This window comes from Crocodylus porosus, unplaced genomic scaffold, assembly GCF_001723895.1.
Source record: "Crocodylus porosus isolate Cpor-Errol unplaced genomic scaffold, CroPor_comp1, whole genome shotgun sequence".
In the NCBI taxonomy this organism is placed as follows: Eukaryota; Metazoa; Chordata; order Crocodylia; family Crocodylidae; genus Crocodylus; species Crocodylus porosus.
Genome location: NW_017728947.1, coordinates 21,412,502 through 21,440,148, shown reverse-complemented (window position 1 = coordinate 21,440,148; position 27,647 = coordinate 21,412,502). Strand labels below are relative to the sequence as shown.

At 39.4% G+C, this 27,647-nt stretch overlaps 2 protein-coding genes across 2 annotated transcripts in view; one reads left to right on the top strand and one right to left on the bottom strand.

The window, feature by feature from the left end:
* The first annotated feature begins 598 nt into the window (after positions 1-598).
* Positions 599-21,495, top strand: EIF3M (eukaryotic translation initiation factor 3 subunit M). The gene is made up of 11 exons (XM_019551788.1): positions 599-708; positions 1,757-1,889; positions 4,426-4,564; positions 4,998-5,121; positions 5,676-5,770; positions 11,832-11,915; positions 13,864-13,963; positions 14,504-14,585; positions 19,811-19,954; positions 20,675-20,735; positions 21,219-21,495. The coding sequence occupies exons 1-11, from the start codon at positions 667-669 to the stop codon at positions 21,337-21,339; spliced, it is 1,125 nt and encodes a 374-aa protein (XP_019407333.1). The 5' UTR covers positions 599-666; the 3' UTR covers positions 21,340-21,495.
* CCDC73 (coiled-coil domain containing 73) overlaps positions 21,383-27,647 on the bottom strand; it is an 80,228-nt gene continuing 73,963 nt past the window's right edge. Inside the window, exon 15 of the mRNA XM_019551020.1 lies at positions 21,383-22,521. Coding sequence (XP_019406565.1) covers positions 22,276-22,521 — 246 coding nt within the window. The 3' untranslated portion in view covers positions 21,383-22,275. The remainder of the gene's footprint in view (positions 22,522-27,647) is intronic.

The following is a 27,647-nucleotide window of genomic DNA, read 5'->3' as shown; positions in this document are numbered from 1 at the left end:
GTACTACAGGAAGACAGAAAAGGATGAGAGGAAAGAGTAGGATTACCATACATCTGGGTTTTCCTGGACATGTCCTCTTCTTTGGCCCCCTGTCCCATTGTGTACACACACACACACACAAACACACAAATATATATACATACATATACATACACAACGAAAAAGACAGCAACCCAAAAGTAGGTTAAGACTCTCTGAGACTACCCTGGGTTTTGCACACGCTGCATCAATGAGCTGCCTCAAAAATTATGGGGCACTTTGAGCACTTTCTCTAGGCCGGACCACCGTGCAAGAGTAGGGTGGAAAAGACAGCCCAACTACGATAACTGCTGTACACCTGGCAACCCAGACTGGAGAACAAGGGGCGCCGAGTACTGACGTGCCGCACCAACGACGTGAGGGAACGTCGTGGCATCATTCCAACGCGAGGAACCTCAGGCAGGGGGAGGCCCCAGCACGCCCCGTCCCGACAGGAGTGGGCATCACGCATGCGCCCACGAGCGCCAGGCAGGGCTGCTCGCGCGCGGTACTCAGCGTCAGAACTGTTCTCCCCCTCCCGTGCCCCGGAAGTGGAAACGAGGTGTGCAGCTGACCGGAAGCGACACGCTCTTTCCGGTGAGGGCGGCGTGCTCGGTTCAGGCGGTGAAGCCGGCGGTCGCCGCCACCATGAGCGTCCCGGCCTTCATCGATATCACCGAGGAGGACCAGGTCAGGGGCGTGGCCGGCTCCGGAGGGACGCGAGCGTCCGGCGGGGGGAGTGGCGGTGGCGGCCGAGGCGGAGGGGACGCGGGAGGGCCGGCAGGGGGCAGCTGCTCCGTGCCTTCCGCCCCCGCCTCGCGCCCCGGGGGGAGGGGGCTGGGCTCGAGGGCGGTTCAACTGCCCTAGCGGCCGCGCGTGCGGGGGCGGACGACCCCTAAGCTTAGCATCAGCCTCATAGAAGCGGGGCGGGCGAGTGTCTTAGTCACCTGCTCTTTAAAATTTCCGGGGGTGGTGATTTCAGTTTCCCTGGGTAGCCTGTGCTAATGCTTAATCGTTCTCATAGAATGTTTCTCCTAATCTCCAACCTGAACTTCCTCAGTTGCAGCTTGAGGCCATTGCTTATAGTCCCATCCTCTGCAGCCATAGAGAGTCCATCTCCATCTCTTATAATCCCTTTCCACATATTTGACGACTGTTATCAACCCCCCACTTATTCCCTTTCCCCTCTTCTCTTATCCAAACTAAATAACCCTAGTTCTTTAAGCCTTCCCTCATGAGTCTAGTTTCCCAGACCTCCAGACATTTTTGGCCCTCTCCATGGGATTTCTTCTAATCTGTCCACAACTCTCTTGAAATATGGGGCTGAAAATTGGCCTCACCAGTGCCAAATAGCACAGAAAAATCTCTTCTATTGATTTGCCAATGACAGCCTTGTTAATAAGTTTATGGAGGTCGCCGAATTTTTAATTTACCTTGCTAATTCTTGAAAAAACTCCAAACTGCCTTCATTAGGATTTTACAGAAAGCTCAGTTGGTCTAATAAAAGGTATCATTTTGGAACCAAGAGTTCTAGGTTTTTGCATTTCTTACAGAAAATTAAGGAATTACTTACCAGTAACTAATTTTCTTTAGTATATATTGTCCATATACTTTTGTCACTGACACACCCACACAGAGAATGAAAATGTAAACAATTAGGCTTTTTTCTAATGAAGTTGGTGTCATAGGGCTTTTATTACTAGTATGAACTGTTTTTATTTGTTTCTTCCTTTAAAAGGCGGCAGAACTTCGAGCTTACCTAAAATCAAAAGGTGCTGAGATTTCTGAAGAGAATTCTGAAGGTGGACTTCATATTGACTTGGCTCAAATTATTGAAGCCTGCGATGTATGTCTGAAGGATGATGATAAAGGTTTGTGTCTTTAGAAGTCTGGGTGTGGACATTTTTTGGCAAGCATATTCAGGAACATTATGATGAAGTACAGAGCTTGTGATACACCCAATACTTCCATGGGAAGCTTACAGGGCAGATGGACCGAGAGTAAGTGTACTCAAACAATAGGCCAGTGTAAACTAGGATGGCATTTTCAGTGTTGGTCTAGCTGTTTCTATTTGAAAATTGCATAGAACTCATATTTACCTAAATGGGAACGAAGCTAGGGCAATGCTGGATTTTTTTTTTTAATCCCACCCTACATTTTTAAAGGGATCAAGCTATGTAAAAACATGAAAGTTTTTTCATAAAATGAAAGAAACCCATTGGGAACTTCAAAATTTCTGTATACTAAAGGTGTTTGCCTATGGTGAAAAGGATGCAATAGCACACTGACCCTGTCCTTGGCTAGTAGTAATTCAAAAATAGATTGTGTGGCCAACTGAGGCAATGTTTAGTCTTTTTGGTCTATGGTATAGTGGTCTGTGGGAGTTGAGCTAATCTTAGCCCTCCTCTCATTAAAACTGCATAATGAATGCACAGGAGAAGCCAAAATAAGTCATTGGTACTAACAACATCTCAGATAACTTTTGGCAAGTTTTGGACACTTGTTCCACGGCCTTCACTGCATAAAACATGTACATGAACTGGTTATATTCAGTATACGATCAGCATAGAATACGTTACTTTCTGAAGATAACATTTTATTCACCACAGCCTGCCATGCCAGTTATAGTGAAGCTAAGGAGGACTTTAGGGGGTACCCAGTTATCCTCAGAGAGGACACACTAGATATGCTACTCTCCATTTTTGTCATTCTCCATTTTATCATGCTGTCATTCATCCCTAAATGGATCTTCACCCTTCCAAACATAGGATTTTATTCAATATTGGCTGTAGATTTGTTGCATCTAAGTGACATCCACATATGAAGAATTAGTCAGAATTAAGCGCACTCTAAAGTTAGATTAACCTGATAAATGGGAATGCTCCAGCAAGTCTTACTGGACATCAGTGGATTTGAAATTAAGAATTGTGAGAATAGGTTGGGTCAGGGATTTTGGCTCTTGGTTGTTCTGTCATGTATGTAGTTTTGGCACAAAACTGTCACCACAATTTAACATGAATTCACACCTTCATTGCCAGTCTTAGACTTCGTGGTGGTGAGGGTTGTAGAAAGACCGAGGGCCTCTCCATACTGTTACACAAAATAACATTTTTCACAGGCAGCTAACTTTATCTCCTCTCAGGGTAGAGTTTTTTAGCAGTTTTTAAAAAATAAGCATGTACTTACTGATACTTGTTTCTGTCAGACTGTGTTCCACTGTCTGGGACTGACTCCAGAGAAAGCTCTGTGTCCTGGAAATCAGATGGACTCTTATGATATAAGGTTCCATTGGGTTTGGTTAGCAGGCATTGACCAGCTCCTCATCCACAAGTTAAGGCAGTCTTGATAAGTTACTGAGTGCTCTTAAGATAGGGACAAAGGCTTTGAAATGTACGCTGGCTTCCTTTGAATCAAAAGTGGGGCATCAGTTAATGTCACAGATCAAGTTCTCTTCTATCCATATGCGTGGTAATTGTTGATCTAGGTTGAGAAGTATTTGAGGTTAGTTTTAGGGCAGGGGTTTTCAACCTTTTTGAATCGGTGTACCCCTGGCAGCTGGATGCGGATCAGTGTACCCCCGGCAGCAGAACATGGGGCAGGTGGGGAGTGACAAGGTAGGGGGTGGCAGGCAGCTGAACGTGGAGCTTACCCTTGGGTCCAGCCAGGCAGGCAGCACCTGCCCAGCATCACAGGATAGTGCATGGCAGCTCTCTGTCCCTGCCTGCCTGCATGTACCCCCTAGAGTAGGGGTGGGCAAAATGTGGCCCGCGGGCCAGATTTGGCCCGCCAACCCATTCTATTCAGCCTGCAGGATCCCTAAAAATTTAGAAAATGAATGTTTATTTGCCCCTCGCTGCCTGTCATGTGGCCCTTGATGGCTTGCCAAAACTCAGTAAGCTGCCCTCCGCCCCAAATAATTGCCCACCCCTGCCCTACGGCCTTCTCAAGTACCCCCCAGTTGACAACCCCAGTTTTAGGGGATTGGTTTGCCATTTACTATTTAATTTTTTTAATCTGTTTTTATTATAAATCTCCCTGAGCCTTTTTTGTGTAGAGCATCATATAAATCAAATAAAGTAAATCATGTTTTGGCAGAGAACTGGGTGACCCTGAGCTGCTGTCATTGGTGGCGCTTAAACAACAATTTAAATTTTATATGATGGTATGCTTTCCAGTGGAAACACTGGTGTCTCTCCACATTTGATGTTCAGTCTAATAAATAGCTGAATTTATTTATTTATTTTTAAATCCTTTCCTGGATTTGCACTCTTATTGTATGTCTTGCTAAGACAAAGCAAGCATCAATGTCAGGAGCTCTTCTTCAGCAATAAAGGATTAATTGTCTCTTAATTATGATTGTTGTTTGCAGTATTAAATTGATGCCTGCTTTTTTTCTCTTGTGTGTAGATGTTGAGAGTGTTATGAACAGTGTGGTATCTCTGCTGCTTATCCTGGAGCTTGACAAACAGGAAGCTTTGATTGAAAGTCTTTGTGAGAAGTTGGTGAAATTTCGGGAAGGCGAGCGTCCGTGTCTCAGGCTGCAGTTGTAAGTAACCCTGTGAAGCCAGTAGAACAAAATATTTTACAAAACAATCATTTTTTTCAAGAGACTCATGTTTTGGTGTCTGTTATGTTTAAAAGATAAGGTGGAGAAATTGTGGGACCTGGCTTCTGTTGAGTATGTGAGGGGCAATGTCAATTTCTGCCTCCTCCTTCCCCTCTGTAAGAATGAGAGCTCTCTGTTTAATTCCCTGGGCTGTTGTGTAGCTAACTTAATCACTGTATATAGAGTGCTTCCAGATCCTTTGACGGAGGGCACTCTGAAACTGTGACCTCTTAAAATCTGCCATAGAATTGAAATGGTGATGTTTGTACAATGATTTAAATTTTATATGATAGTACTCTTGTCTGTGCAGACCATTCATTAACACTTAGCCATACTCACTAGGCTTAAATGATTCTTGTTCTTTATAATTTAGACTGAGCAATCTCTTTCATGGTATGGATAAGAACACTCCTGTGAGATATACAGTCTACTGCAGCCTTCTTAAAGTGGCCTCATCATGTGGTGCCATTCAGTACATTCCAACTGAACTAGATCAGGTAATGAATTGGTTGTCAGTAGTTATTTTCTGTTAAACATGCCTCCTCTCTTATGAAAGGGTATCTAGAAGTAATACACAGTGGTTCAGCTGCTGAAAGGTGCCAAGCCCTATTGGAATAAAAGGCAAATTTTGTAGCATAGGTGTCTAATCTTGTAAAAGTTCTTTATAAGCTGTGTGTGTGTGTGTGTGTAATAATCCCCTTATGTTAAATACCTCACAGGATCTGCGTGTTGCTTTGTTGGGTTGGGATGGAGGGTGAGAGCTGGAGCAGCATTAGGGCATCACTTCTCTGTCCTTTGCTTTGGTGGCAGAGGTCAGTATATCCATCCCTTCCTCTTAAGAAGACAAAGCACAGATTTGGAGACTTCACCTCACAGCAGTTCTAATTCTGGGCATTAGGATAAATATCCAACCAAGATCTGTAGGGTAGGTCCTTTCCGTCCTTTTTTTCCTCCTGCTAAACATCTTGAAGTGAAGCGGGCAGTATTTGCAATTCTAAGAGGTATTTCTCAAAGGGAAGCAAAACATCTTTATAAATTGTTTTCTATACAGGTTCGAAAATGGATTTCTGATTGGAAACTCAGCACAGAAAAAAAGCATACGCTTCTAAGACTGCTATATGATGTACTGGTGGACTGCAAGAAAAGGTATATGGAGTTAAGGATACAGACTAAAAATTTTTAATAGGTTTAAATTGTTACATTGTGTAAGGTTTGAAGCAAATATTTAACTAATGCACTGGGCATATTTTTACAACATCTCAAATAACTATTTTAAGAACTCTTTAAGTTAAATGCTTTTCTCCAAGGAGAGGATGGTGGTAAAGTCGTAGTGGATTGGTTGTGAGCCATAAACATAAAAAAAGTAAAACTTTTGTTTTTCTTCTTGAAATGATATAAACGTTAATCCTCAAGCTGTATAACATTATGCCAAGTTTATTATTTAATGGAGCTTTGATGTTTTAGTGCGTGGCAGTGCTATCTCTGTTGTTTAATGGTACCAGGGGTCTATCAATCAAAGCTAGCACAATCAGCCTCTTATATAAACATTACCTTTAAGACAAAGCTTTGCCTTAGACATATAAATTAATGTTAATAAAATGGCTGCTGAGCTATTTTAAAATATGGTCCTGGATCATAAGCAGAATCGTTGATATAATGAACTTGGCAAATGAAAATTCTATGCAATTCTGTACATAAGTTTGTTAGCAAATTCATTTTAGTGTTAATTGACAGTAGCTCTTGGTAGTGGGTAAGCCAGCACAGTTCTTCAGGGATATTGAATAATAAGTGATATACAAGAGACAAACCCTCAAATTTTTGTCACTCATATTTAAATAAGGAACAGTCTTCCTGTTTTCCAGTCTGGTTTTAACACTCCATTGTTGTATTTAGGTGCACATGGGCATATTACCTCTCCATCCTGCTGGGGAGCACTGCAGTAAGGGATAGCTTGCCTGCTCAGCACTAAACACCAAGGTGGATGCAGTGCTGCTCTATATGTGCCAATATACAGTTTCTTATCTTTTTAACCATTAACAATAGGATGGATTTGCCCTGATGACAGCTATTAGATAGTAAAAATAATGGAAATTAGCAAAAGACTCACTCCTACAGTGGATACTATCCACTATGAATTTTTTGTGAAAGCACTGAGTTCATATTCTTTTACAGTTCTGCTCTCTAAATACTTCTCTTTCTGCCAGCTGAATTGGAATCCTTGTATCATTTAAATAATTAACCATTTTCTAGCTTTGCTGCTTATCAAATCCTCATATGGCATGGCATAGCATAACTTTTCTGTTTTAATTTTGGGGAAGGAGAAGAACCAAAACCCTTGAGCTAAAGGCATTGTAGATATTGAAAGGACTTTTTTATTTACTAGTTGTCAGTTGAATTCTTAAGTTAAGCATTACAAAAAATCATTTGCAAACTCTGTGATATATTAGTGCTGTCATAAGGGTCTTGCCATCTGTAGCAGTGCAGGGTTTGCAGTGGACTGGGCAATTTTTCAGAGCATCTTGCTTCTCCGTAGGGGAAAGAAAACAAGGCATGACCCTTGCACCTTTGACCTGGTTCATTCTCCTGGATCAATGGGCACTATCTGCACTACTCTGGGAAACTCACAGCAGCATTCCAGCCTTAGCACTTAGGAATGTCACTAGATCTAGCTGTATGGGAAGATAGATGGGAATGGAGAAAATAAGTGATAAAAATCATACTTCAATTATTCTGTCTAGTTACAGAGAAGGGAATGAAGAAGCCAGTGCCTCAAAGAACCACAGATTTTTAATTCCAACTTTTCTTCCTAAGAGATGAGAAGTTGTAGGAGAGATTAATATATACAAGTAATATATAGCTGTAGACTACACAGTCAAGTTCAGGTGGCTCCTGAAGACTTCCTTGGAGTCTCAGAACAACAGAGACTTCCTGTGCCTGAAGAAGGGTGATTGCGCCCAAAAGCTTGCTAAGAACTTTTTTCCAACTACTCAGTTGGTCTAATAAAAGATATCAGATCTACTCAAAGAATCTTGCCTGCCTGTGGCTCCTGAAAGTTACTTTACAGATGTTAAACATGCATGTTCCTTTTTCCCCACAATAAGTTTGTTTTTGTTTTAATGAAAACTATTTTAGCTACTTTCTTATGAAAAGTTCCTTTTCCTAATATTCAGAAAGCATCTTGGCTGCCTCAGACAGAAAATATTAACTTTCTGTAATGAATTGAAAAAACATCTGTAGATACCTGAGAGGCACGTTTCTGAGATCTGTGCGAATTAGACTGTTTTTCCTGTTACTGGTTTTGCTTCTCATGCCACATTTTGGGGAGGTTCTGCAGTGCTGCTTTGTACCTTGCCTGCCTCTGTACTTTGCATTTTTCTAGCTTTGGCAGAATATAACTGTAAGGCATCTTCTGACCATAGAATCACAGAGTTGGAAGGGACCTGAAGAGTCAGCTAGTCCAATCTCCACAAATGCTGGATATGCTCTTCCTCCCAAACCATCCCAGATAGATGCTTATCCAGCCTCTCAGATTCCACAACTTCCATGGGCAGCTTGTTCAATTGTTCTACTGTTCTTAAAGTTAGGAAGTTTTTTTTATTATTAATATTTTGAAATTTGATTTAAAATTTGCTTGACTGCAGTTTAAACCCATTGCTTTGTGTCTTGCCCTCTCTGGGAAGAGAGAGCAGTTCTTTTTCCCTCTTCTTTCAAATACTTGAGAACCGCTGTGATTCCTTAATCTCCTTTTCTCCAAATTAAGTATACCTCATTCTCTTACCCTTCTCATATAGTGTGCATACTAACCCTTTATTATCATTGTCACTTGCCTCTGGATGCTCTCTAGTTTCTCTATATCCTTCCAAAAATGCAGAGTGCAATTGTGCACAGTTCTTGGTGTTGGTTAGGTCTTAGCTGGAGTACTATTATCTACCATATCTTACATACAGTACTCCTGTAAATGCAGCCCAAAACTGCATTTCCTTTTTTGGTGACTATATCTTATTACTAGTTCTTGCGCATCTATGATCCACGTAACCCTCAGATCTTTCTTGGCAGCACTTTGCCTAGCCAATTATCCACTGTTTTGTTGTTGGTTGCTCAGTTCTCCAATTTATCGAGATCCTTTTGATTTCTGTTCCTGTACTCTAGAGTGTTTGCAACTTCTTCCCATTGGAAAGAACTCAGCATAGGTACAGTTCTTGCAAGATCACTAGCTGTATTCTTTCCCCTCTCCTCCTGCCCTCCCAACAAATATTTAAAAATGTGAAGTAACTTATGATCTCCATATCCTAGTTAAATCCCTGTATATTGTTTCCCTAACTTCTCTTCTATTCCTGCTCCCCCTCCCCCCTCTCCTTTCTTGTCCTCATTGGATTTTGATCTAGTTCGGTATTTGGATGCAGATGTGGAAGTGGTGCTTTTCGAACAAGGTGGCTCACGCAAATAAATACAAGTCTTCATGATACAAGGCATAATAGAAAGCTTTTGTAAAGTACTAACATATATATCACCATCAACCTCCAGCAACAAAATTTGCATCACTGAAGCTGAATTAAGCATCTGATACTGAGATGTATGAAAATTGGAGGGGAAGGAGTTTAAGAGTAATTACCCTTTTGAACTCTGGCCTTTCTTAGAAATGCAAGTGGGAAATCCCTTATTTTCTACAAAAGGAGTTGGAAATATTTTCTTCAAAATGTTTGAAATTTGTGTTGTAAACTGCTTTAGAAAGATGCATCTTCCTACAAACTTAAATTTGGTAGCATATCAGATGCACTGAAAAATTATACTAAATATGAAAACTTTCTCAGTACACTGTTCCTTGTGACTGTTCACTCATATAATTTGATTTATTAGATTTAATTTGATCTTGGTCACCACATTTTTCACAAAGTGCTGCAGAGTGCTGTGTTGAAAATATATCAGTGCATTGTAGAAATTGTTGGGGAAGCAGGCAGCCTTGCCAGCTGGGAAGAACACATCTGTAGCTTTTGGCGGCTTAGGAGATGAGAGAAACTGCTTGGTCTAAGTTCACTGGCTGAAAGTGTCTCTAATCAAATTATGAGTAATAAAATAGTCTGCACTGCTGTTTAGAGTGCTGTCACTGAGCTAAACAAGTATCACCTCACTGGAGTGCAGGGAGCAGGTTACCCTCCACACCTGTTGTTTGAAACTGGCTACAGAACATAAACCTTATCTTACACACTTGTTCATTGAGTCTTCTTTGTAGGCTGCAGTGGCATTAGGGTATTGCAGACATTTTGTAATTTGTGTATCTCCACTATCACCTGGTGGAATGGTGTTATAGAAGCATCAGTAGATTGTCACAGAGTTCTGTGTTGCTTTTCACTTTATTTGTAAAGAATTTTCTTTTAAAAGCTGTCCTTGCAAAGTATAGTTGAGTAATTTCTAGGGCTGAATTGATGAAGATTTTCTTGGCTGACACCAATAGCTGGTTATTAACCAGCCATTTCAGCTGATACCAATCCAATAACTGATTTATAAGAATGCAGCCAGGCAGCGTGAAGAGCAGCTCCTTGCAGGTAAGTCTGTGGAGGAGAAGGGGCAAGGGGGTGCAGATCAAGGCCCCACATAGTGAGGGAAGGGCTGGGGCTGGGGCTTTGGGAGCTGCCCAGCCAGGGTGGTGCATAGGACCTGGGGTGGGGTGGGGTGGGGGTAGCCTTGGGTGGCTTATCCAGGGGATCAGCGTCCTGGTGCTTAAAAATGGTATCCAGGATACTTAAATGAAAGCTCTTTGAATGAGCTTTAGTTCAAGCACCACTGCCACTATTTTTGAGTTCAGGGACACTTTTAACTGGAGCTGAGCGGGTCAAGGGAATATGCGAGCTGCCCACTGGGCTTGGAACGCTCCACCCTGCTGCCTTTGCCCCAGGAACCCTGTGCCAGCTGCGCACCCCCTGCCTGCCTGGCAGCAGGAGGCACAACTCACTGCCCCCACTGCTGCCGGGTGGGCAGGGGGTATGCAGCCAGTGTGGGGCTCCCAAGGGAAAGGCAGCAGAGTGGAGAATCCAAAGCCCACAGTAAGCCACCTGCATCCGCCCTGCACACAAATTGGAGCACCCATGCCCTGCCATGCCTCCCCTGGGGGTCGCGCACAGCGGCAGGGAGCTGCCCCCTCTCTCCCTACCCCAACCCCTTGCACCCTCTGGCCAGGCTGTCTGTGGCTCCATCCTGCTCCCTGCCCTGAGTCCCATTCACTACCCTGGTTGGGCAGCCTCCCTGCCCCACTTGCTCACATTGTGAGCCTCGATCTGACTCTCCATTCCCCCACCCTCATGCCTTCTTCCCCTGATGCCCCTTTCCCTCTACAGACTTACCTACAGGCCACTGCTCTCCACGCTGCCGGGCTGCGTTCCCAGCCACATGCATGCATATGGCTGCGTACATGCACATCGTGTGTGGGGGCCGCAGCCAGAAGGCATATTATATTTGTCAGTGACATTATCAGGTACACTAGCCCAAAAAAGTTGATTAATGTTAATTTTACTTTTATTGGTGCCAATCCAATATGCAGTCAATATATCAGTGCACCTCTAGTTATTTCTGATTCTGTGACTCGCCACCAGTAGGGAAGATGCAAGGAACTAGGATTAAATCATGTGACAAAACAGACTCTGGCTCCCCCTTCCAGTGTATTTGCTCTTTTTAGTTTTACAGAAGCAAAAAAAAAAAGTAAGAGCTTAATTTTGTCACAAAAAGCAGCAGCTGGTGCTCTGAATCTCCTTGGAGAACAGATATGTTAAATAAGATGGTTCTGATTGTACATGGTTACTTTTCTGACCGCAAATGCTTTTTAAGATGTGCCATTTTGCATTTTGAAATAAACTCATCAGCACTACTTATTTGGCAGTGATTAGATCCAGATGTGCGTAAGGAGTGTTCTAATGAATCCTATAAAGCTGTTTCCAGCTAGGAAAGCTTTCCATAACTGGCAGGTAATTTATCAATTTAAGAGAATGAAATGAAGGGTGAAGATAAACATTTTGTAAATCCAAAATTGAATGAATACATTTAGCTAATTTGCCCCCTCGACTTCAGTGCAATTAAAATTGATCATCCATATCCTTCAAGAATGATTTCATTTGAAATATAACTTCATAATGGAGTTGTTTTAAATATCTGAGTAGCTTGTTATAATTATTTTTCAGACTTTCTGAAGTAACACCTTTTCCCCCCTCCCTTGTAGTGATACTGCAGCAAAAGTAATGGTGGAACTATTGGGAAGTTACACAGAGGATAATGCCTCCCAGGCTAGAGTTGATGCTCACAGGTAATATGAAATTTTGGGGTTTTCTTAAAGATGACTTGTAATTCAACAGTTGCATTATTGTATGCTGAACACAATGAGTATCGATCAGTTAGTCACCCAGCTGATTCTTAGATGTAAAATCTTTGTCAAACCCTGCCACCCGACTCTTCCCTACCCCCCCACCCCCCAAAATTATGTGCTTCTATTGCTTTGAATTTTTGAACTTCTTGGGTGTTCTGTTGTTGCTGCTTTCTGGCATTCACAGAACTAAAGTGAGATTTTTGAGCTAGTCTTTGTTGGAAGGGATGATCAGGTCAGTGCATACTTATGGGTGAGGAAGGCTACTTTATTATATATTTTTACACTGGTTACTTTATATCAAATTCTATTTCAAAATGCAGTATATAGCTTGATAAAAAGTCACTCTTCTGAGTGTCTTTCCACTCCCAACAGACTCAGCTGTGAAGTTTTGTGGTATACAGGGTCTTCATAAAGTCCTTGTGCACTTTTAAACTTTAATAACTTAGGTTGTGCACAAGGACTTTATGAAGACCCTGTATAAGGATATTAAGTTATAATAGTTTTGGAGAAAAAGCAAGCAAATATGCATTTACTGCAGGTGCTGTATAACTAAAAGCTTGGGTCATACATGCGTAAGTTCACTGTTACCTTCTCTGTTCAGGATGGTTTGGAATAAGGTTGCTTCATGTAATTCTGTCGTAACATACATAAAGGGACTACATTAAGGTCACAAGCCTTGATTTTGGAATCTCTTGTGTCTGAATATACAACTTTGATATTCTTTTAAAGTAGTATTTTTAATGCAACTTCCTCTGTACATTTGAAAGTACATTCTGTGTTACCTCATTTTAAAATGGGTGAATGTTTTCTGCCTGGCAGCTAAGATAGGGATGTGAAACTTTGCTCAGTAATTAAGGCTGTGAAGTGAACAGAACTAACAAGTTAGTGGACGAGTTGTTTCCATTCAAGTACATCTTTCCCTTGGTCAGTATGGAATCACATTCTCTATTACAAAGCTGTTGCTCTGCTCCTACCACAGTGCTCAATGGAAGCTAGGAATATGTTCAATTCAGTTAGCACATTTGGAGATTATAGCTGCATCTGACAAGCCCTATTAAGCAAGTACAGATGGTGATTTTTTTTTCACAGGATTGTCTGCATAGGGACACACAGGAAGGGTAAGACAAGTTAACTAGAGATGTAAAGTCAGTGTGCATAAGCTGAATCCTTGAGGATTAAGCTTTAGCAATCTAAAGCCATTTTATTCTTAAATGAGAACATCCATGTAAGGTTTAACGCATGATTTTGTGTTTATGGAAACTGAAAGTTCTTTGAAGCGAAGACTTGCTTCAGATCTGACTGATGCATCATGCAGTAAGGTCACACTCTCTCTTAAGACCCATAGGTGCCAAATAATATTTCAAAACAGGTTAAGAAACTAGGCAGACCTTGTTACAAAGCATGAAGCTTAACAAAAGCTTTCATCAACAATCTTAAATGTTTTTAGGCTTGTTCAAAGTTTGTTCATACTGGTAAATCATGGACCTCAGTATTTGTAGGTTTATTCAGGTTTTTGACCCAGGCATTTGACATTCTATGACACTTTTGGAATATTGTAAAAATTATCCATCTTTAGAAGCAAAAGTCATTTAAGGAAATAAAAACCAAAAGCATAGCTAAGTCATAACATTGGGAGCTGTGATCTGGAGTCTGACAAATTTCCTTTGTGATGTTGGACAGATTACTCAGACTTTCTTTTCCTCAGTTTTTCTATCTTTACAATGACATTAAAATACTTTGATTCTCCCTCTGGTGTTACACACTATTGATTATTAATAATGAAAGCACTTTGAGATTCTACTGAAAGTATTATGGAAGCACCAAGTATATTTACACAGTTTGTTAATGTAGATATATTGTTAATAAGAGTACCCTTTTTCCCAACTAGATGTATTGTGCGAGCATTGAAGGATCCAATTACCTTCCTTTTCGACCATCTTCTTGCCTTAAAGCCAGTCAAATTTTTGGAAGGAGAACTTATCCATGATGTAAGTAATTCTGTTTTCTGGAGGGTGCTGTTTGTTTTGTTTTGAAACTGAATTATTACTTTTGTCTTATACGCTAACAATGACCATTGACCTGCAAGAGATGCACGAGCAAAGGATTTTTTTAAAGTTTGAATCAGTAAGTAAATAAATAACATGAGTATCTTCAGAGAATTGCTAAAATAGGTGTACTTTGCCTTGGCAAATTTTGTTGTGAAGTTTCAGATTCTGCCAACAAATACATAAGCACAAGTGCTCTGAATTCAGAGAGTGCATAGAGAAACGAGCTCTAAACAAATGGTCCATTTTGGAGTTAGTGGGAGTTACCATTACGTGGAGGCAGAACTTGACTTTAGTCAACTTTGTTCCTGTTTACTCAGTGCCAGTTGGCATTTTGGAAATACGTTTAGAATTGTTCCTTAAGCAATGTTTTCGTATGCAGTGCAAATGCTGAAATGTGAGGTACGTACTCTGAGGAAATATAATGAAGTTAGAAAATATTTTAACTGGTTTCATATTTAATATTTTCTTCCTTCTCTTTAGCTTTTGACCATTTTTGTAAGTGCTAAATTAGCATCCTATGTAAAGTTTTACCAGAACAACAAGGACTTCATTGACTCGCTGGGTAAGTTGTTGTTTTAGGTTGGTTGATTGCTTGCTTTATGATTGCATTTCTTATCCAGTGCTTCAGTTCCTGACTAGATGTGAAACCTGAGTTTCCATGCCCAGTTTGTTCCAAAACTAATCCATAATTTATTTCATATTAAAATTTGCCTTGCCTCATTCTGTTATTCTCAGTGTCTGCACTTTGAGAACTGTTGTAGAAATATCAGTGTCCCACTTTTCCCTATGCTGCTCCATACTTAAGAACATACTGATATTTGTACATAGAGATGGCACTGAAGATCATGTGTAGTCAGACTGCATCTGAGCCCAATGTCCTGATTGACTTGTGATCTTATGTCAAACACTTTGCAAAATATTTCCTTTCACTTAGTGCCTTATAGTACTGTAAATGAAATGGCAGACGCTATAAAATTCTTTTATTTCCTGTCCTGATGCTATGTTTCAGCATTATGCAACACTTCAATATACACAAGGATTTGAAAATTGACATGTTAGTTTGTGACGTTTCTGTGTAGTCATTAGTTAAACACTTCAGTAAGATTCAGAATGTTTTTGTTCCTGAGCGCAGACATCTTGCTTATAAGTATCTTTACCCCCAATAACCTGGAGATACAAGCCCATGTAATTACAACAAATAAGTATTGTGGGGGAGGGAGTTATGAAGTAGTTTGACAGCTAAACTTGTCTCTAAGGTTAATTGTTATAAGACTAGATGAAAGATATCTAGTGCTAGCTCAGAATTTGAGCTTTTAAAAGCAAGATTTGTCTAGACATACAAATGGGTTAAGATTACCATAAAACATGAATAGAGGCTTTGGGGGATGGAGTTAAGCCCTTATCTTAACAAGACAACTGCACGGTGAAAGTTTTTGCAGGAGAAATTCTTGCACAGGACCAGTCTGGCTTTGCTGCCCTGTTCTTCCCGTTCCCCATATGCAGGATTTTCAGTGTGGGGAAGTCGGGGGAGTCATTCCCCCCACTGCTGCTTCCCCTGCTCTACCTCCAGGACCAGCAGTACTGCTTCTCATTTCTCCTCACATTTTCCCCAGGCAGGGATTACCCTGCTCTGGGAAAGGCACAGGGAGCAGGGGATGAGTGGCTGCAGGCTGAATGCCTGTACTGCTTCCTCTCCTGGAAAGATCTCTAGCAGTGGAAACTTATAAGAAATTAGTACCTTGTATGTGCTTTGGTAGCTGCCAACAGAAGCCTTCTGCCTCTGAGGTGATGTTACCCTGTTTGTAGAAGGATTCTGCTGCTGTAGGGAGCTGAGAGTGGACACATGGAGTCCTGCAGCAGAATGGGGGGCATGACTGAACCACAACAGCAGTGCTGCATCTGGGGTACTCCGTCAGGCCCTGTCCACCTCATCTGCTCCAAACTCAGAAGCATGCTGGTGCAGCTGCTCTAGGATTATCCTCAGGAGTTATTCTCTAGAACAGTAGTTCTCAACCGTTTTTTGTACAAGGACCCATTTGTAGACATTGACAGCCAGTCTTGATCCAGTGTCCGTACTCCTGATCTGCTGCCCCCAGGTTCTAGCCCCACCACTGCCCCACACACATGGTGGAGCTAGGACCTGGGGGCGGCAGATCAGGATTCTGTCAGCCTGAAAGGGAAAAGCCACAGGTTTCCCATATTTTTCTCCTTTAAAGAGACTCCATTTTTAAACTTTATTTGCAATCCTTTCATATATTCTTGCAACCCACTTTTGGGTTGCGACCCATGGGTTAAGAAATGCTGTTCTGGAACACTGAAGACAGGTCTCAAATGTGGCTGTAAAGGAACACCATGACCAGTGTTAACTGTGCACATCCGGGTTTGGCACATGTCCGGACGAGCAGATGGGCAGGGCATAGTTGATGTGGTCATTGTAGCATGCTACGGTTATTGTAGACATGCCCTCTGTAATGAAGATCAGTCCCAAATGGTTTTTCAGTGTTCAGTATAAATGTTTCCTGTTTAACTGACAAGACTGGTGTGCTGGGTTAGTCTGAACTGGGGAGTTCTATCCAAAACAATATGAGCAAGTTTTCACTGTAACCTGTAGAAGCTACCAGTCCTATACTTGCTAGAGTGCTAAATATAACCCAAAGAAAAGAGTTCTTCTGTCTTCACTTTTATTGTTTAAATGATTTAACTCTACCAAATAGCTCTATAACAAGGGGGAAGACAATAAGATAAAGTAGATGCAAATATTTTTGTGTATGCTTAGTGCTTTGCTGGTGCATTAGACCTAGCAAACCATATTCTGTCCCAGTTAATTTGTTTCATGGCATGAAGCTGTGTGATGGAATTTTAATGTCAGCACCCTCTTTATTTACACACTGTGGAAAAAAGGAGTAGTAATTAACACTTTGACACTCCCCCATTGATGTGTAATTGACTGTTTCAAAGGAGCACTGGTTCATAAGCTATTGCATGCATTAAAATTACGTTTTCTATATTGCAGCTTTTTAGGACAGGGGTCAGTGACAATGCAGAAATTGCTCAATGATGCAGATTTTTTTATTACTGTATTAAGTTTTGACATATTGGTAATGAATAAATGTTTCCATAAAAAATAGACTTTTTTTATAACTTTGATTTTGAAATGACACTTGAATTATTGAATGAATGTATTTGAGAAAACAGTGTTATAGTTTTGTGAAACAAAACAAGTTTAATGCAGTCTTTAACACTTGTCATTTGACTTCAAAGGGTTGTGGTATGATTTTAAGAATAAATACATTAAGGATTTTAAGGAACTGCTACTTAGGTATTCAAAGTAAAATGATGTAACTGGAAGCATCACTGTTTTTTTGTGGACAAAACTTGCTGTTTGAGAGCTATAATTTGTATGTAGGATAGGACACAGCCTTTTGCATGCATATTTGAAACGTTGCAGAATCGTGATTACTTCAGTGGGACAAAAAAACTTCCAGGCAACTTTCACAATAAATGCTGCTTGTCTGTTTCTAGACATAATTGCCGAATATGCAGTTTTGAGGATGTTGTTTGATTAAACAGAGAACATTAATTAACACCTGATGTTCCACATTACCTCCATATTATGCTTAACCATTAATATGATGGCATTATTCTTGTTTCATTTTTACTCTATTAAACTTTGTTTTTTAAAGTGAAATCTACAAACATGGGGATTTGGGGTATGTTAAGCATATGCTGGTCCATAATAGAACTTGTGTGTTGTTAAAATATTTTAAGAGTAAAACCTGTTTCAGTTTTTTAAGTTTTCTCACTTCTTGCTCTCTTAATCACTGTCATAAAATTGTGTAAAGAATGTCTCAAAAAGCATTTGATAGGTACTAAATCAGTATTAGATTACAATGTGAACAAGCATTTCTGGTCAAATTTAATCTAAAACTTTTTAAAACTGGTGATCGGTATAAAAAAGATATAGGGTCATAATGAAAAGGTATATGAAAATTCCGAGCAAAACTTGAAAAGATAATATTTAAAACTTATTCCTCTGAAAATTATCTAAAGCAAAACAAAAAAAACCTTGTTTCTGTTTTCAAGATAGTACTTTGAAAATACTAATAAATATATTTTTAACAATATTTTAACAGTAGGTTTAAAATAACTGCTAATATAGGATTTGCTTTAGTTGTGCTCTTTCAGATCAAGACTAAATAAAAATCAAATTATTTTACCAAAGCTATTGAATAAAGGCTCCTACAGGTGGCATCAGATTGTTACAATTTGTTGCATTATTGATGCTGACAACTTAGGCCACCAGTAGCATTATCTTGTGTCAACTGCATCGCCCTAACATGTCCACATTTTAATCTGGTGTTATCAGCAACCTTCTTGCTTCAGAAAGTTAATCAGCATCTCATTTGCATTTGTTAATTAGGGTTAATGTGCGCTAATTGATTTTTTTGATGCTTGTAGATTTCCATTAAACCCAGTTAGCTACAGTTGCTGGTGCTCCTCATTCATTTGAGTTATGATGATCACATTTCTGTTGAATCTGTGCCAGATATAGAGCCTGCATCATAATTATTGCTAATTAGCACAACATGTCCTGTACTAATGTGCTTCCCTGATCTTCTATTAGTGTATGATTGTTATAAATTCCAAACTTGAATGTTTCCTTAGTAGTGTTACTATCCATGTTGTCCTACTAGAACAAAGCAATTCCAGTTAATTTTTAATGGAACTTCGTATGTCAATTCTAGATTTTTATGTTAAACACGATACAACACAAAATTATGAATAAGTATCCAAATAAGGTGAGAGAATTGGGGGATGCCATTCTACCCTAGGCTAGTCGTTAGTAGTTCTTGGGATTTTAACCTGTTCTGTATGAGACCATAGTTCAGTTTCATTCTCTGCCAGATTTCCACTATGGAGAATCTTAGGCAAGTTGTCTCATCTCTCTGTCAGTATGTAAAGTGGAGATAACGGCCCTTTCCTATCTCCCTTGGGTGCTCTAAGGAGAAATGTACTGAAGATTGAAAGGCACTCCCATGCTTTGATGATGAGGGCTATAAAAGATGGGTAGATCATTCCCTTTTCTCCATCATTTCTGCACATAAATGGCATTATTTCAGGTGACCCTGTTACTGTTGCTGTCTATAATAGAAATACTTCCTATTTGGAGGAAACAACTGTACTCTGTAAAGATTATTGTTAGGAGAATTCGTTTTCAAGGAACAGTCTACCAAAGCCACAGTGGTATGGATGTAGATAGAGAAAATAAGGGGCAAGAGTTCAGGATCATATGGTAGTGGGAAAAACTTGGTCTTCATCAGTCAGTTATGATTTCTTGCTCCATTATTCTGTTCTTCTGCTTAGTAGTCCACTTAAATGTGTATTGCCTTGCTCTAAGGATGTCCTGCCTTCATATTGGGGGACACTGCTCTAATGGCTTGGGGACAACTTTACATCCTTAAATTTCAAAGAGATATAAACTGCTTATTCTCACTTATTCAACAGAATCCTAGGTCTAGATAATATTCTGCATTTTCATGAAATTTTTGTGCACTTTCAGAATAAATTGCACATTACTAAAATATTTAAGATATTCTGCAGAAATAAAAATAACATTTTACCTTATAAAAGTGTTGATAAAGCCAGATAAGAAACATTGATGTACATGATGTAAAGTGAATTTGAAATAATGCTGAGGCTTATGTAGTAAAAAGAACATGGAAAATAGTTTAACTTGTTAATAGTTTATGAGCATGCATTATATTTCATAGATGTTCTATTGTTCAGGTTTGTTGCATGAACAGAATATGGCAAAAATGAGATTACTTACTTTTATGGGGATGGCAGTAGAAAACAAAGAAATTTCATTTGACACAATGCAACAGGAACTTCAGATTGGGGCTGATGATGTAGAAGCATTTGTTATTGATGGTAAGCACTGGTATTTCACTCTATTTTACACCAGGGCCTTTTCCCTGAGATTTGTTTTTGTTCTAAAATTAATTTCTTATTGTTAGGACAAAAGTAATTTGAATATTACATTGGTGGGAAATAAACCTCAAAAACTATAAAGGCATATATAACTTTAATAATGCAATATAAATAATATTTAGCCAGATTTTACACAGCTTTGTAACATATTAAAACGTGAGCAATATGAGGTTGGTGAGACCAGCTATGCGTGTAAAGAATTGCAAATTTTCATTTCTGATTTATTTTGAAATTAATTTGTAAAACTTCATGTTTAAAGATATGGCCCTACTGTTGGCTTTTAAGTACTGTTTTGTTTTCAATGATGGGAATTGTATTTCAAGTAATTCTTTATGGAACTAATAAATTGTTTGCAAGTTTAATTTGTCAGCTGTTTTTGCTTGCTGTCATTAAAACAGGATGTGTTTTGTAGGGGAGAGGAGTTCATAAAAATGCACAGGATATTGCTTTAATAGATTGGCACCAAAGCATAAGATTCATGCTTGGCTTTTATTTTGTTACGTCATTGCTGTTCTGCCTACCGGATTGTTGTAACCAATAGCTAAATAGCATCAAGCAAGTTATTGCTAGCATATATTTTCATTTAAAGATTTTTACGCTATTTAATATCCTTTGCTTTTTGGAAAAATATCATTCAAAAAACAAGTCTGCTTTTTTCAGCTGTTAAGACAAAGATGGTATACTGCAAAATTGATCAGACACAGAGGAAAGTAGTAGTCAGGTAAGACTTAATTCTTTGCAGCATTTTGCAGAACAGTTTAGTATTTTATTATTTCATTTAATATATGTTTAATATTTTAACTAGAAGCAAGGTATTGTTCCTATCAGTTGCCTGTAGTTAAATAGTTGCTATTTATCATAATTTTATTAAAGCTCAGACTGAATGTGATTAGCTTATTTAATGAAAGAGTCCTATTTTCCAGCACATTTCATTTAATGACCTATCAGTGACAAGAATACTAATGACTTTTGTTGCTTTAAATACTTGGGGAAGACTACAGAAGTCTGTAATGGGTGCGGTGAAGCTTTTGAGAGAGTGTTAAAAGACATGTTACCATGCTCAATTTATATAGAGAGAATTAGTTTTTTACCTCTATTTACCCTGGTGTTTAGTTAGATATTTGCTAAACAAAAATGTTAGGTGGGCATTGCTGGCAAAGATGGTGTTTGTTAATCCTTTTTTAATTTTGTTTTACTTCCATAGTCACAGCACACACAGGACTTTTGGGAAGCAGCAGTGGCAACAGCTATATGATACACTTAACACCTGGAAACAAAATTTGAATCAAGTGAAGAACAGTCTCCTCAGTCTTTCTGATACCTAAATGTTTTGTTTTTATTCACTTTGAACAAATTTTCCAATCATAGTAAAGCATTCAAAAAATTATTTTGACAATTGTGAACTTTTCTGTCTCATGTCTGCATTTGGTTTTAAGAAATGTGACTTTGAAAGACAACGAGCTACAGAAAAAAATAAAATTAAAATAGGAAAACATCCTGTGTTGACTTATACAGTTTTTATTAATAATAATGGACAGTGCACAAAATAGCCTGTTTCATTCTTGTTGGTTATGTCAGTGGTCATCCTTTCCCTGTTTGATTGTAGTAGGGAAGGGATGATGATGCAAAAAATTATAGGGGATGCAGAAACTTAACTTCTGCCAAAACTCAGAACTGAAAACGAGTTTGATAAAGAAAAATTTACTCTGTTGAAGTAACTGTTGATACCTCATATATATGTACATATGCAATACACTTCAAAAAGGCAATATTTAGTCTAAGAATCGGCATCCATCGTAGTTGGCTCTCTATTAAAATACCTGATGCATACGAGTAGCATACTTTGTTCTTCTGGCAGTCTGTGATATTATTTATCCTAAAAAGCCAAGGTAACCAATTCATTCTGAAACCTGTTTGTGTCATTTGATTGTTATGCTTTCAGAAACAAGGAAGTCCTCTAGCTAAGGTTTTTCAGGATTTGAGCTGCATATATACTGACAATTACAGTTAACAGCTGTAAATAAAACTGCTTACCAATGTTTTAACTTCTAGCAACAGCTTTACGACCTATTACAAGGACTTTGGTTGCAAAAATATAGGGAATCCATTCTAATAGGATTACATCCACACTTGGAAGACAAAAAACTTTGGAGGTCTGTAACTTAGATTTACACAAAGAATAAAATATGTAGTTCTATACTTCCAATGGAAGACCTCTCCAAATCTAATTCACATATTTTAAGCATATTCAGACAAGTGAATTAGATATCTGTTTTGTCTTCTGTCACTGCATCTGTATTTTCTTCATATTTCCTCTTACGAGATCGGTGGAGCCTTTCCATATCCAAAAACTTTTCTATTTCCTTGATTTGATTTTTTATTAAATTATTCTGAGTGTCCCCATCCTCCTCTTCATATGAACTTTCATTTAAAATTGGTGTGTTGGCTTTGTACGTCGCACAAGGTTTCTGCTCATAACACAAACCTGTAGTAAGTCCTGGTTTGACCTAAAAACAATACATACATTTAGTATTTAATGTGGTAGATCCAGGCTAACTTGACATGTCTTGAGATCCATAGCAAGTTACTGAATTTTGCTATTTAGCAAGTAAAGGAACAAACATGATTAACGATGAGTATAATCAGAATTGTACACTTTTAGTTTGAAAAGCATATTTTAATTGCTTTATACTGGATAATGTATTTGTAAATGTACTATAGCATAAACTAAAAATAAGCCTTAAATATGATACTTCAGTACATTTGAGGAAAAGGGGAGGACTGCCAGTTTTGTTGATTATGTATGCAGATCAGCAAAGTATTTGCTAATAAAATTGCCAGTTGTATACATTTTACAATGATTTCTAACAGTTACAAAATACACCTTTTGCTGATATTGCACAATTTCTTTTGACAAGCAAACAAAAACAAGCCAGGAAGATAATTTATCTTTGAGTGTAATTAGCTTCATTTCTCAGAAGGGTTAAGACATCAGTGAGAATAATTGGGCATCATATTTTTATGGGCTTTTGCTTTTCAGATGGTTGCAATTACCATTTTACTACTTTAAAAAAGGACTTGATTTGACCAAATCAAGCATGTGCAACTGTAATCAGTATTTTATGAATCCAAGAGCAGTAGATCAGGGGTGCTCAACCTCCAGCCTGCAGGCCAAATGCAGCCCACAGGCTTCCCTACAGGTTAGGAAATTTGACAGCTGTGGAGCAATGGCCACCCTCCCCTCTGCCTAATTCCCAAACCTCAAGGCCTGTGTGGTAGATTGGAGCTGACTCACACCCCCTTCCCTACCTGCATGGCCTAGGCACTCCCTTCTCCTGCAGGGCTGGGTTGCCCCTCACCTCCTTCTATGTGGCAAGATGGTGCCCTCCATGCCCACTCCGGGCACCAGATTGAGACCACCAGCTGGATCTGGCCTGTGGATAGACTGAGAAGCGCTCATCTAACCCATTGGGGAAAAAGGTTGAGCATTACTGCATTAGATGATTTTTAAAAATGGCTAAAATCATATCTGCAAGCAATATCACTACTTCAAAATAGTTTGCACTTAAAAATGTTTTGAAAAAAACTTCTTTTGCCTGTTTTAAGTTCTTCTATCCCTTGAATTATGGCCATCCATTTAGTGTTCTACTGTAGCAAAACATGGTAAGCCACAACGTTAATACTGTGGAAGGAAAGGAAAAATATATACCACAGCTTTTCCCTCCATTTTCTTCTTTGCAGAAAACTACTACTATTAAAGGAACAGGTAATTGTTAACCGACCCTTAGAAAGTTGACAATTTTCCAAGCTAGGACTTTGGTGCAAGCTTCCTATTTTCATCATTTTAAAAAAGCTAGTATAATATTTACTTTCTTTTGGTTTTGGATAACAACTACAGCAACATGACATATCGTACAGCATAAGCTGATTAAATGGTGAGTGTAGACAGCTGCTTTATTTGTGGGGGTGGACCTTTACTGGACTTTTGGTAAACTCAGATATGATATAGTGACTAAATTAAGATTTAAACTGCCTGTCAGATTACTAATAGAACATACTGAGCATGTCAGGCTACATACTAAGGAACAGCACTATAAAAACACACCGTGCCCATTCTGAGTGCCAAAAACTAGACCTTGACCTGACACTAGTACTTGGGGTTTGTAGAGTGGATTTTCACAGCAATGCCTCCCTAGCATAGTCCAGCACTGGAGAAGACCTGAAAGCTAATTTAAAATGGCACTTCCATAGAACTACAGCTGTTCTATGGAGGTTCTTAACCTATGGGCAAAGGAGCTGGCTTCATGAACGCATCTGAGTAAGGTATGACTTCCATTGTATATTATGGTCACTCTTCGGTTTCAGGCAGAAAGAGTCCATCTTAATGTTTGAGGGAGTGCTGACCACCACCCTACCAAACAATACTGACAAAAACAGATATTCAAGCCCTAACCAACTACAAGCCACAAATTTGTTTATTAAATTATATTTGCATTTAAAGGAAATAGAGTGCAAGGGAGATTATCCCCCAGAGTACACTGAGAGTATCTTATCTTAATTTGAAGACAGTGTAGAAAATTAATCCGATTACTTCTTTCGTGGCCAAATGCTATGCTGTACACCTAACCAAAAATGTTTAACCTTTCAGGGTTGGTTGGTTGGTTTGTTTTTAAATGATAAGGAGTCAGCAGAGCTTAAACTACAGAGTTCTCTAAACAGCCTAATCATTCTAATGAGTATCTTGTGCTGTTGCCATTCTTATCCACAAATAATGGAACACATCCTACTAAGGTCAATAGGATCATGTTGTTTCTGAAAGACTTCATTAGGAGAATACTAAGATTGCATAGTCAAGTGTGCAAGTCAGGAAATAATTTGAAGATGTATATGCATCCTTAACTTCATATGTGTGCGTCTACTTTCTGATAGTTTAGTTGCCAGCAAAGTTGCTGCTTGGTTCACAGCCATATAAATTTTTCCCTATAACCTTAAATAGCATCTTGTATTACTTTTCATAATTTGTATGTGTATTCAGTTTTCAGGTTATGATGGTCCAATTTATCTTATCTGCAGTATCCTTTATTTTAAAAAAGTACATCATATGGTCTACTTCTAATAAAAATGACTGATTACTTTGAACCATAGTACAGGAGGATACTTGCAAAACTAAAATTGTAGAAAAACTGCATGAAGTATTTGAACAAAGATAAATATATAAATCACAAACTATGATATTAAAATGTATAAGTACAAATTATCTCCAACTTCATGGCTTCTATCTAAATTCAATGTTTTCTAATTCTTCCATATTTTATTTGTTGAAAAATCTAGTGCAGAAATTAAAATTCACATCACTAATGTATAATCCTATGCATCATACAAGTTTTACAATAAAAATACCCTTCTCTAGTAAGCCTTCATTGTAAAGCTTTTATTTGTCAAGATGTACAGTGAATGAAGAATCTTGATTTATGAATTAAAACAGGAAGTGTTTCAGAACTAAGGGGCTCAGCTCCCAGGGGAAAAAGAAGGAAAAGAAAAATGTCCTGTTTTTACATCTAGACCAGTGTACTTGACTACTAGAAAAGAACTGTGGTAAAGCACAGTGCAGTGCACATACTAAATAGTACAGTAAAGTGCACAATGAGAACAAATTGATCAGAGCAAAAACATATTTTAACTTCTTTTTAATTTTTCATTTCTCCTTTATCACAAAAGTTAAAAGTTTGAGGAAGGAAATTATGACAACTAATGTACCAAGACAGGAAAGAAGCGGCATTAGCCGTTTTCTAATACTCTGAAATGCACTTAAAGTCACAAGCAAGGGGCATATTTACATAAAATACTTTACTGGTCGCATCTATACCTTAATGTGCCATAGTTACTGCGCATTAAGTTTAGTTCTTGGATAACCAAGTACTAAATCAATGTGCGGTACTCACTACTGTGCAGTAGCGCTTACTCATGGCCCGTTAGTGATGCTTACTGCACAATAGCCTAATACTACTGCACAGTAGCGTATTAGCATGGTTTTTACCTGGCATGCTACTGCACAGTGTTATTAGGCTACTGCGCAGTTAGCATCTTGTGTAGATGCAGCCACTGTGCATTAGACTAATGCTCAGTAAAGCACCACCATCTACACATGCACAAGACTTAATACACAGTAAATTAGGCTAATGTGCCATTTGCTAGTACCAGGAAATACAGGTACTAGATTAAAAATGCATTAGCTACTGCACAGTAGTGCATGTGTAGATGCTAAAGAGGAGCATTTGCTGGGGTCTGCTGCTGCCTGACTAAGCCCCAACATGGAGTGGGGGAGCTGTGCTAGCCCAACCCAATCCCCATGTGGCCAGTAGAGCTGTCCTGGCAGCTGGGACTGCTGCATCCCAGCCACATGAAGATCAGGTCAGGACCTGATCTCCAGGTGGCTGGGAGAGCCATTACCCCTCAGTGAAGATGCTGCCTCCCAGCCACATGGGGATTGGGAGGGCCCCGATCCCCATGTGGCCAGGAGAGCTGTCTTCGCCAATGGGAATCCCCATGTGGCTGGCAGGCAGCATCCCCACCGAGCAGGGATAGTTCTCCTAGCCACATGGGGATCAGAACCCTCCTGATCCCCAGGTAGCTGGCAGGGGATCAGGACTGGGCCCCGTGGCCCCTGCAGCTCTGAAGCTGGCACCTGGGCAACACTAGAGCTCCCACTGGTTGCTGCATGGGGGCAGAGCAGAGCAGGAGCAGCCCTGTACTGGACTGCTCCTGTCGGGGGCAATTTGTTCCCGACGGAGGCACAAGTCTAGATGTGTGCCCTACAGCACTTGAATGAGCCTGAATTTTCTGCGATGAAAATTCAAGCGCATTAGTTGCACATGTAGATGTGCCCAAGGACTGCTGGTGGTTATGTGTTCACAGCTATAATGTATTCAGTCTTTAAAAGAAGTGGATCTAATTCCTGCTAGCATCTCCAGATGTTTTACCCTGCTTCATTACTGACTCATATTTTATTTGATTCCTATCTGCCATACATGAAAAAAAATCACAGACCCTGGGTTAACCAAAAGGGGCAAAGCTTAGTATAAGTAGCTTAGAGATGGCCCGCTAGTCTAAAACACCTCATCTTCCAGGTGACTTTATATTTGCTGAGAATAAATGCTGATAACATGGAAGAAGTGCTTTAGGGAGGGCTGGGTGGTAGTCAATACAAAAGGAAGGATGCTATTGAAGAATATGTTATTCAAGATATTTTAAAGTGATCCAATAAAATCAATAGATACCTAAACTTGGCCCATCTTCACCAGAAAATTATACTAGGGCTGTGCGAAGCTTTGGCTGCTGATTAAATTCAGCAGAGATTCAGCTCAATTTGATGGCCAATCTCCAAATCTGAATAAAATCAGGAGACCCTTTAATCTCTCAGAATTGAATCAGAACCCTCTGAATTGATCCAGAGAGATTTGGAAAGATTTGAAAATTCAGACATGGACACAGCTTTAAATGTTTTTTCTACACACTTCAAGATACCAGGTGGCTCATGAACGCTGAGATGGTGGGGCAGATGGAGCATCCCACAGGAATGTGAGGGGGTCCCCAGCGCACTTGGCAGCAGACCCAGAAGTGTACCAGAAGCACT

Excerpts from the sequence above, each read along its gene's own strand:
- EIF3M (XM_019551788.1), top strand. The coding sequence starts at position 667 with ATGAGCGTCCCGGCCTTCATCGATATCACCGAGGAGGACCAG. Across the intron at positions 11,916-13,863 it reads GCTAGAGTTGATGCTCACAG|ATGTATTGTGCGAGCATTGA; the intron begins GTAATATGAAAT and ends TTTCCCAACTAG. Across the intron at positions 19,955-20,674 it reads AGAAGCATTTGTTATTGATG|CTGTTAAGACAAAGATGGTA; the intron begins GTAAGCACTGGT and ends TGCTTTTTTCAG.